The following is an 11,700-nucleotide window of genomic DNA, read 5'->3' as shown; positions in this document are numbered from 1 at the left end:
GCGCATGCGCAATCGCCGGGTGGGTTTGACGTCAAGCGGTCAGCTGTCGCTCCGTCTGGAGAATCCAGGGAGAATCTCACTTCACTCAATGTATATCTTATTAGTCTTTTGTGATTTGTACTTTATTTTTGGAATAAAAAAAAAAAAAGAATCTCACTTCACTCCTTTACAACAACACGTCATATTTACATGTACCTGACTATGGTACCTGACCGTCATATTTATGTACCTGACCATGCAGATATTTTCAATTAAATATTTTAATATTTATTGCATATAAATAAGCATAAGCTCACCTATAAAATAAATCCCCATAAAGCTAGATATTTCATTAATCGTAATGTAAATTATTTCATATATCTGTGAAGAAACAAAATATGCATATAACATATCTTTGATACCATGTGGGCTTCTTGATAACATATAGAAATGACAATTTTATCGGGTATAACTTTTAAAGTTTAACATTCAAATAAAAATAGGTTCTAATCACCCTTATTTTTTGGTCCCAAAAGATTTTCATTATTATTCATGTAAAAATTATTATTATTATTATAATCAATAAACGATGATAAATACGATAAATAAAATGATATTGTTTGTTCACGATAATACTTTTAGCGGATGTGTTGTTAGACGCACTTCCGGTTCCTGCTGAACCAAGCTAGAGGAAGAGAAACACTCATGGCGGGGGAAGTGTACCTGTTTTGGTTACTGCCGTTATTACAAACGGTAGGTTAATGAAACGCATATGTACACTTTCATCTTTAAAAGTAGATACTCAACAGTGACAATGAACCCACTTGTCTTTGTAAAATATGGGCTAGTTACGTTAAGTCGATGGTTAGCCGGCTCGCTAATGTTAGCTAATGACGTGGCCCAACTGGCTGTTTTTACAGAAATGTAAGGGAAATCTTCATAATATCGCATATTTAATATTTACCCGTGACATGATTGACTCACTTAGCACCTACCGCAAAATTTGAGACAATGTTTTTTGCACAATCTGTAATAATTCGATTTTAAAGCTGTTAACTAGTTTAACGTAACGTTAACTTACCTGCAAAAACAAGAACGAGTACACTGCATACAGTAGCATGGTTACTTAGCTTTAATGATTAACATTACAGTAATGTATGTATAATATGTATAACTTTGTTTACACAATTCTTCCCTCTCTTGGGGATTTCTCGACATCAGCTGATCTTGTATTCGTAACTAGGAAGCGCTATTCCCTTATACTGTCTATGGCTATTCCACAGATTTGTCCTGTGTGGAGAAAAATGGCTTAAGGGCTTGTTGATTTATATTAAGAAAGCACAATATTATGGGGTCTAAACTATTTTTAAGACTTTGCGATTCAGAATAAAATATTGATTTTTAAAATATTGAACCAATTCATTGGTTGTGCTTTTTCTTTAATATAAGCTTAAATAATGTTGAAGTATTTTTTGTTCATAACTAGGCAGTAAGTTAATCAAATTTAGAGGTGAGATGCGTCACTCACCAACTATAAACAGTACACTCTGGTTATCATAGCTGTTGCAAATTCATACACCTGTCCTTTACTCTCCATTTGCCTTTTTCTTTGGGCTTGCATTTGACTGTCGTTAAAATCAAAGTGAACAGCTGAGAATTTCCAACAGGTTTAAGATGTTGACATAAAGGTCAACTGCTGTTTGTGCTCAAAGAATGACATCTACTGCTTGTTATTAAGTGTAAAGTATCTAAATTGTGTTGTTATTCCTCTCTGCTCAGCTGTCGTCTTATGGAGCGGAGCTGTCCTCCGAGGCGTGCAGGGAGTTGGGCTTCTCCAGCAATCTCCTGTGTAGCTCCTGTGACCTCCTGGGTCAGTTCAGCCTGAACCAGTTGGACCTTCCATGCAGCCAGTGCTGCCAAGAGGAGGCTCAGCTGGAGTCTAGGAAGGTGAGTTGTGCTTCTTTGCCAAATGACAAGTTCATTTCCAACAATGAGCACAGAATGCTGGAGCTTTAATCAAGCTTTCCTGCTGTTTTACCTCCCCCAAACGATGAAAAATGGCTGAAACGTTTTGTCACAGCACAAACATTTAGATGCAATGAGCTAAATGCCACGGTTTGCTCTCATATAACTTGACTAAGTCATTATATATAATTACCCATATCAATGTGCATTTGTCATTTATTTCTTCAACAGCTCTACCCAGGAGCCATCCTTGAGGTCTGTGGATGAAAATTGGGGAGGTTCCCTCAAGTCCAAGGTAGATTGAGGATTTGGCCTCAAATACGAGTAACTGCCACTTCAAACTTAATATTTCTTGTTGATGATTGTTCAAAAAATTGGCACAGCAATATAGAAATGTAAACCATGTTTATTTGGGTGTTTTTTGTAGCAGCTGTTACAACAATTCAGCTGTTGTGTAGCACAGACTTGCAGAGTGTTTGCTTTTGCACACTTGCTACAAAGCAGTAATTTTTGCGACCATATTTCCCTTCAGCTTTTGTCAGGAGTGACAAGCCAAAGATGTTCAAGGGTCTTCAAATCAAGGTAATTATTTTTTGCAAAATATTTTAGTCATTAAACATGGCCATGGACATTATATATAAATTGCTGTTCAAAAAGTTTGGGGTCAGTAAGTTTTATGAAAGAAATTAATGTTTTTTCCATTAATGTTAAAATATACATTACATTCACCAAACCTGAACTATAAAAGATTTACAAAAAAATGCTACATTTAAATAAATGCTGTTCTTTTTGGACTCTATTCATCAAAGAATCCTGAAAAAAGTGTCATGGTTTCCACAAAAATATTAAGCAGCACAACTGTTTTCAACGTTTATGAGAAATGTTTCTTGAGCAGCAAATCAGCATATTTAAACAATTTCTGAAGGATCATGTGACACTGAAAACTGATGAATAGATGTTGAAAATTCAGCTTTGCATCACAGGAGTAGGCCTAAATTACATTTTAACTTAATTACATTTTAACTTTCCCCGGCATTAATGGAAATTTTTACCATTTGGGAGAAAGGGCACTATTATATTTATATGGTAGAGGGCGCTATTACATATCTTCTGAAAGAGTACTGAATCAAAACAAGTGTGAAGAAGCAGCAGAAAAAAGCAATATAATTTGTAATCATGTAAAATAACGCGATCATCAACGTCAAACAGCATCATTAAATCAAAACTGCCTTATGTTACTGAATGAAATATTGAACCAGGATGAGGCATAGGACTGTGAAAGCTTGGTGACTTGAGTGACTCGATCTACTCCATCTATGTTAATCCAATCTGGATGTAGTGAAATTATTGATTTTCTCAGCTTTTTGCGCAGTGTTGCTTTTTTGGAACAAAACAAACCTACATTTTAAAGTAAGTAGAGGGTTTTTTTTAAGTAGAGGGTCAGTTCTTTCTTTTGATAGAATGCATGTTCAGATATTCATACAACAAAATATTCTGAGAGCCATGATATTTTTGTGAAAATGGTAAAGAAAAAAAGGTGGCTGGCAACTTAAAAAAAACCCGCTGTCGGGGAAAGACTTAATGTATTTAAAAAGAAAGTAGTTATTTTAATGTGTAATTTTTCACTTATTACTGTTTACTGTATTTTTTCAGCCTTGGTGAGACTTCTTTCAGAAACATAACGTAAAAAATCCCTTAACTTTTGAACAGTTTTGTGTATATTATTTGGTGCAAAAATAACAATATTTGTCAGAAAAAGAATATTGATATTATACATGGCTTAAACACTGGTTAATTCTAGATGCCTTTTGCATTTCTTCCAGTATGTGAGAGGCTCGGACCCTGTTCTAAAGCTGCTGGACGATAACGGGAACATTGCTGATGAGCTCAGCATCCTCAAGTGGAACACAGACAGCGTTGAAGAATTTCTTAGTGAGAAGTTAGATCGAATTTAGAGTCCCCATTTCATATTTAAAATCAGATGTTCAGAGTTTTTTTTTTTTTTTAATCTCAAACTTAAGTAAAGGACCACTATTAATTTTTGTGCTCAATAATGGACATTAAAAAAACATTTTGAGTTTGTTTTTGTTTTAAGTAAAAGCCATAGCATCTGGATTGAGTTTAATTGATCAGGACATACTGTACTTATTTTGAGTTGATGTTTCTTCTACATTTTGTTTTTGAATTGGTTGATGTACTGAGGCCTTTTTCTTGTGTCCGAGTGAAAGAAGTGAAGCGTGTTGAATATGCTGGTTTGGTACGGCTTTTCTGACTCCACGTAGCTCATGCTTTTGTAGTTTTGCACATTAGTGAAGGCCTGACAGTAAACCAGTCCCTGGAATGTGAGGCCTGAAGACCCCGTGTAACTCTCTTAGCATGCTGTTATGGTGGAAATCTCCAAGATGTACCCCAGTATGAGAAGGTGGAATCTGATTATTAAATGTTTCATCAGTGCACACACAAATAAACCTGTTTTTCATATAAATGTTTTTGTTTGACTTTTTACATTTCATAATTAAATGTGTGAATGGTTTAAGGGATATTGCTGTTCATGATATACAACTATACTCGAGTGTTTTTTTTTTCTCATTTCAGGACATTTTGGGGTGGTGTTTAGGTAAATCTAAGAGTTCTACTGTGCACTGGTTAATGCCAAAATGTTAGTTAACTAGATTTTAATACAGTGTTAGAGTTAGTATACTTCTTTGTCAAAACTTCCACACATATGGGGTGTGCCTCCAATATGCAGACATTTGGAGAAGTAACATTTATTCTGTGACTTTTGTATTTTCACCACTAGATGTCAGCAGACATTTTGATTTTATTCTCCTTGAAATGTTGGATGAGATTCCGATTTCACAGACAAAGCTCAAACCTATTCCCAGGCTAAAATGTTTTAACTGAAAGCAACTTGCATTGTCATATCTTACAAAATGTCAGTACCTTTGCTTTGTTTCAAGATGCACACCAGTAATGATTTTTTTTTTGTTTTTTTGTAAGGCACGTTCTCATGCTCTTAAATCTCCTAATTAAACTAAGTTCAATTGTCTTTGAAACCAGGTCAAAAAGTCTTAAGTAGCATCTGATTACAATTTAATAGTAATTTGATTTCACATTCAATGAAGAAATGTCAGCCTAATCTAACTACCAACAAAGCACTAATTGAAGGACAGAAAATATTAGGACCTTTTCACAGAACCTTTTCACTTTGTCAGTTAGAAAGACTGAAAGGCAATAAAATATACATTTTTAAAGATATAGGTCGTGTTTTACAGATGGCTTAGATTAAGCATAGTATAAATAACGTGTAGTGTATGTGTTTATAATTATGTTTAATTCAGTTAAGTGCAATGATATACACTACTGTTTTTTTGTTTGTTTGTTTTTTCAAATCCAAAATTAAGTAAAAATGGTAATACTGTGAAATATTATTACACTTCACTGAACTCTTTTATATTTGAATATACTGTATTTCCAAAGGTAATGTATTTCCTGTGATGGCAAAGCTGTATTCATCATTACTCCAGTTGCTGCTCAAGAAACAATTAATTATTATCAATGTTGAAAACCATTGCGCTTAATATTTTTGTGGAAACCATGAAATTCTTTAAAAAAAAAAATCTATTCTATACTGACCTACAATTCTTGTAAATATTTAAAGTAAATTTGTCTAGTCTGCAGCTCTGCAAATGGAAAGCTCTGAATCACTGATTAATGCCGCATGTTTGGCACATGATGCTTCTCACAGATTTACATAATGTATTTAGAGTCATTTTTTTTAATGGGTCCTCACCGTGGCGTGTTAGTCATCAGTTAGTCACCAGTTAACAATGAAATTACAAGAACATTTTGAAAGCCTGGTCTTGGACAAGTTGCTGAGCCATTCATCTATTTCCAGAATGTGCCATGCCCGTAGACTGGCCATGACATCTTTGTTTTTCTAAATCTGAACTTTAAAAATGACTCAACATCACAGTTTACTGAAACATTGTAGTCGGAGGCGGAGCAACTGTTTATGTCTATGTCATGGTCTATAGGCTGTAATACTACTAACAGCAACTCGCAATTTAGAGGCGACCTTATGAGAATAATGGAGTAAGTGCTCGATTGTTAGGGGAGGGGCCAGCCTCATTGGCCTCAGTACGTCTTCGAGTGGGGGCGTGTCCAGGAGCTCAGGGGCTAGTGCGTCATCGAGGCCAAAAAAATCCGGCATTGGTGAAAAACTGTTTAACAGTCTTTGTAATATGTTTTAGCAATACATTTCTAACATTTATAATGTGTTTAGAATTTTTTTTTTAGAATTGCCTTTACAGGGACTTAAACAAAGATTAATAAATAATACAGTAATAATAAATAATGCATTGTTCACTGTTAGTTCGTGTTAGTGAAAATATATTACACTAACAAATTAGACAGTATTGTAAACTTTACAATTGCCTTTAGTCTAATTTGTTAGCTTAATATATGTAGGCTACCATATTTTTTTTAACTTGGGGGACAGGTAAGACTTTCACTGAACGTCATCGACGAAGGAGGTTGCTAAAGTTGCTCCAAAAACATGCACAAAAGCAATACGCTGCCTGTCACGAATTATCAGTGTACGTGGGAAAATTGAACTTATTTTCACTTTTTCCCCCTCTCAGGATGAGTGAAAACATACTGCCTCCCGGGGTCCGAGTACTTGTGGCAGATCAAGCAGCACAGGACTGCAGAATCTCCTCCTCATCTCTGATGAATTCCATATGTGCTCCGCCTGCAGTTACTGCTTCTCTCTTCAACACCATAGCATATTTCTTCCAGATTTCACCACATTATCTTTCATCCAAAATAATAACATATGCAAGCACACACACAAGATGTCGCTCTATCTGTAACCATTCACAGAACGTTTTGTGGGGTATTCCAAAAACATATTAAAAGGGTATATTATTAGGCTATATATTTGTCTTTAATATTTGTATTGTATCTTATTGTTTAAAAAAAAATAATAAGAGAGGTGTGCTGTAGAGCATATTATTTCTTGTCCACTTTTTTATTATTTATGAGAATCATACACTCTAAACAATGCTAGGTTGTTTTAACCCAAATTTGGGTCAAATGGACAAACCCAAATGCTGGGTTAAAAATGTAATTTAAAATTTTAACCCAACTTCAACTTTCACTACATAACTGTAAATGTTTTATTAAATTTTTAACTCAGCATTTGGGTTTGTCCATATTTGACCCAAATTAGAGTGTATGCAGTTGAGATAATTCTGTCATTATATTTTTTGAGATAATGTTAATGAAAACATTCAGTGGCACAACTGTTTTCTGTGATAATAAGAAAAGTTTCTTGAGATGATTTCTGAAGGATCATGTGACACTGAAGGCTAAAGTAACTCTAAAAAATGCTGGGTTGTTTTCACACAAATTTGGATCAAATATGGACAAACTCCAACATTGGGTTAAAAATGTATCCCAATGGCTGGGTTTGTCCATATTTGACCCAAAATTGGGTTAAAACAATGATGCTGAAAAAAATAAATTACATTTTAAACAGAAAATAGTTATTTTAAATTGTAATAATATTTCACAATAGGCTATTACTTTTTTTGATCAAATAAATGTAGACATGGTGAGCATAAGAGACTCCTTTCTAAAACATTTTTACAAAACCCAGTTTTGAAATTGAGATACTTGTAAAATGTTTGTGCTTTCTGAACACTCACTGAATGGAACATTCAGAGCTCTTTCCACCCCCAGTTGCTCATTACATTTTTGTCCAAAATGTGTAACACGCATACGCATATCACAGCCAATACTCGAAGAGAAACATATTGTAGGATTAAGCTACACAAAAGTCCCTCCAACTGATATTGGCAAAATATCAACACCCCTTTGACCTCTTTACACTGCGCTGTGAGCATAACCCAAAAATGACCTTTGTTCAAAACATCAAGTGGGGCTGACTATATTCACTGATGCTAATTTTCCCTGACAAAGCCTCGCCTGTCTCGGCCAGTGTCCATCGAAGTGATGCAGATGCACAGGATAAAAGCTTTTTTGTACTCTGTATCGCTGAATAAGAAATTCTGACTCTCTCATCCCTCACTTTTCCTGTTTCTCTATCCATTTCTGTATTTCATTGGACTGTTTCAGTCTCCTGCCTGGACTGCTGTTTCAGATAATGCTTCCTTCCTGAATGAAGGCTTGTCAGCGTTGTCTGATCAGTGCTGTTATGAGAAATGTGAAATGGAGCAAAGCATAAACAGTTAAAATGAGGCTTTCTGTCTCTACAATTCAGTTCAGGTCTTGGTTTCCTTTCTCTCCTGATCTTGACCTATTGCACATTTATTTCTTGTTGTGTCCTCAGATTCAAAATCCTTTTTTTTTCTCCATTCCAGTTGTGGGAACGGTTCTATTGAGCTCTAGCTGCAATCTCTTTGTGTAATGAGAGCAAGAGATTTTGTGGATGTGCCAGTGCACACTCAACCAGTCTTTATGGAGGGTGGTGGGAACTTGACCTACATAGTGTTTTGGATTGGTTGCAGATGCTGCCTGTAAAAAAGGGAACCTGCAATTGATTCAGCAAATGCAGAAGATCCACCAAGCTCTTTCAGACTCCCAGAAGTCATTACTGATATTGTTCAAGACTGAGGTAGCAAATTAATCCAAAATCATTTAAGTGAAGACTACATATAAACAATTAAGCTGTATCATATTTCATGAGGTTTGGTGGCTTTTGCATCATTTCACCAATATCATGTAAAAGGGATGCACAGGAGCAGACTGGTGTAGGGAATCGAACCAGTCAGTCTGCTCAGCTCTTTCTCATTCTGTGGCCCAGAAGGTGGAACAAAAGTTAAGCAAAGGAAAGCACAGCTATTTATGGATGAAAACATTGTTCTTTTCTCCAAATGCATGACTCAGTGAGAAACTATACTTTTCCACTTTTGCGGTTTGCCTGCGGATTTGCCACTCACTCCTCCTCGCATGAATACATTTTCCATGGAAATAAATGACTCTTGTTGTGGTATGCACTTCAAAGTAACTTAAAATTCATCTTAATAATCCGATAAATTGCCTTATAAATAAGGTTTTATATATTGGACCATTCTTTTTATATTTTTTGTGCACATTCAATCGTTTATTACTGTTATTGTTCAATTTTCCCTCTCATTGTTGGTTACCATGGTTTTTTATCAGTTACTCACACCTTTTAGTTCATTACCTTGTGTATATTGCTAGTTAATTGAGTTCATATTGGTTGTTACTGTAAAAAATAATCCTGTAAAAAAAACGGTAAACTACTGGCAGCTGTGGTTGCCAGCATCATTCCGTAAAAATACGGTGTGTTACTGTTTTTGAAATTAACAGCTAAATACCGTATTGTCATCTACAGTATAAAACTTTAATTTAACAGCTATATGCTCTAACACAAAAACAGTAACACACCGTATAGTTACGGTATGATGCTGGCAACGACAACTGCCAGTAGTTTACCGTTTTTTTACAGTTGATTATTTTTGTTGGTTATTTTTTTACCGGACTTTCAATTGTGGAAATCACTCTTTTGTTTTAATGAAATAATAAAATAATCTTTGTCAATCGTCATCCTGAAACGTTGTAATATTTATTTATATTTTTAATTACATATATTGCATCATATATTGCATCTCTAAAAAAATGCTGTGTTGTTTCAACCCATGGTTGTGGTTGGATCAAATATGGACAAACCCAATAGTTTGGTTTAACAATGCAATTAAAAAAATTAAACCAGCGCTTGGATTTGTCCATATTTGACCCAACCCAGCATTTTTTAGAGTGTATCAGTTAACATTATTGTAGCTACATCCTTTTCCTGGTATATATGCCACTTCGGATGGAGTTTTATTGCCTTACAGTGTGAAGATAAACTGCAATAAACTGATACTCTGTTGTTAGACCAAATCAGCTTAATCTTGAAAAATCACACTGAATTTCAGGAGCTTGGAGTCAAGCATGATGTGTGATAGAACTGTCGGCTGGTTCAAGAGTGGGTCATCTAGGGCTTTGCCTCATGGGACTGGAGGCTGAATGTCACTTGTAATCTGCTCTCTCAGTGTCAACACAATGTCTGGCGGCTTCTTCAGCGCAGCGTGTACTTCTCTTGGAACAACAAACCCACATACGGAGAGCATATGCTAATGCCTCACTCAGCATTTCCAATGAGCGTATTGATGATTCAAAGCCTGATAAAGAAAGTGAGTAAAATGAAGATACATATGTCATCCTTCCATATCAGTTCACGGTGGCATTTTTGAGATGAGGTTGATTTTGTTTTTTATTTAATTAAGCATGTGCATTATTTCTTAAAAATGACAGCAAAAGTATTTCACACTGTAAGATTTCAACAATTGTTAACAGGTCTTGAATTTAGTGATATAAAATGATGTTGAGTCTGCCTCTGCCTGACAACAAGAATTCCAATTTTCAGCTCAGTTTAGCTGTTGCTTGGTAACAGGAAGGTCTGTGAAGTGAAACCCATCAGAAGCCTGTGCTGCGAGTGCGAACAGTCACCCTTTGAGAGGGAAATATCACTAATATGTCTTAATGTCAAATGTTTTTCCTCTTTGAACATGATAAGGGATAGATAAACAATTAATTAGTTAAAGAAATTTGTCAAATGACAGTCAAACAACCACAATTTCAAGGACTTTATTGAGGTTTTCAAATTGGCCGGTTAAAGCATGTGATTGGAACAACAGAAGCAAATGTTATCTGACAACATTATAGATTTTGATACATTTTTCTTCTTAATAGATTTTTAGCAGAAGCCTATGAAGAGATACAAGTAGATGAAAAAGATCCTCAGTCCCTAAACAAGTTTCATTATTCAGACTAGTGAACAGAAATGTTGTACTAGGCCTACTTTATGTGACTCATGTAATGTGTCTTATAAGCTTTATGACAGACACATTACATAAATTAATATGTAATGACTCTATAGACTCTATAGTAAAATAATAATTACAATAAAATAATAAAGTAGCATTTCCCCATTTGCAATTTCATGTTGAAATTGGCAATTAAACCAGGCATAAGTTAATTAAATAAATAAAAGTAGCTATAGGTAACTATAGGTATTAAAAGAGTAGTCTGGTAGCTCTATTAAATTAATAACTGTACAAGTTTTTTCTTCCTTTTCCCCCTTAAATATATTGAAATAGGACAGAAAACGGAACCACCTGTCCAAAACATTATTAGGTTTAACACGAATATTTTTACCCAGAGGTCAAGTTCATTATTTATGCTTGACATTTCATGTAACGGACCACAAACTGCGCTCATCAGCTGAAGGTAGTAAACGTAGCGGTCCCTTTAAGAAAATTGGACAGCAGTATTTTGAAAACAGGGGGGAGCTGTTATTGTAAACCCGAACAGTCATTAAACAAAGCGTACATTTATTGCAAATGTATTATATGTATTATTGAATGGATTCATTTTCTCATTTACTGTAAAACTGATGATCAGTTTATCAAGTTAACGAAAGAGTATATCGTTTATTTGACCGCCCACCCCTCTTTCGCACAACGGTCTATTCTGGATCCAAGGCTCATGATGCAGTGGGATTCAATAAGCTGGTGGTGCTGCCCAACGCAAGGTTTTCAGCTCCAGTCGACTGTGAATGACGCGGAAATATACCGCAGCATCCTCATTCATTTTACGTTTTCACGCGCATATCATAAAGGTAAGTTCTTTTTAGTCAATATTATTTTATTTCACGCTGTATTT

At 35.1% G+C, this 11,700-nt stretch overlaps 2 protein-coding genes across 2 annotated transcripts in view; both read left to right on the top strand.

Moving 5' to 3' along the window:
- Positions 1–621: 621 nt before the first annotated feature.
- selenof (selenoprotein F) lies at positions 622–3,950 on the top strand. Its single transcript, XM_039678066.2, has 5 exons — positions 622–732; positions 1,759–1,926; positions 2,176–2,239; positions 2,477–2,526; positions 3,768–3,950. The coding sequence occupies exons 1-5, from the start codon at positions 685–687 to the stop codon at positions 3,897–3,899; spliced, it is 462 nt and encodes a 153-aa protein (XP_039534000.1). The 5' UTR covers positions 622–684; the 3' UTR covers positions 3,900–3,950.
- Positions 3,951–11,354: 7,404 nt separating this feature from the next.
- Positions 11,355–11,700, top strand: part of fam110b (family with sequence similarity 110 member B) — a 47,461-nt gene continuing 47,115 nt past the window's right edge. The window contains exon 1 of the mRNA XM_039677744.2: positions 11,355–11,656. The gene's annotated coding sequence lies outside the window, so the exon portion shown is untranslated. The remainder of the gene's footprint in view (positions 11,657–11,700) is intronic.

The sequence above is a fragment of the Pimephales promelas genome, chromosome 5 (assembly GCF_988280905.1).
Source record: "Pimephales promelas chromosome 5, fPimPro1.hap1.1, whole genome shotgun sequence".
Lineage (NCBI taxonomy): Eukaryota > Metazoa > Chordata > Actinopteri > Cypriniformes > Leuciscidae > Pimephales > Pimephales promelas.
The sequence above is the reverse complement of the archived record's forward strand: the minus strand, read 5'-3'. Positions and strand labels throughout refer to the sequence as shown.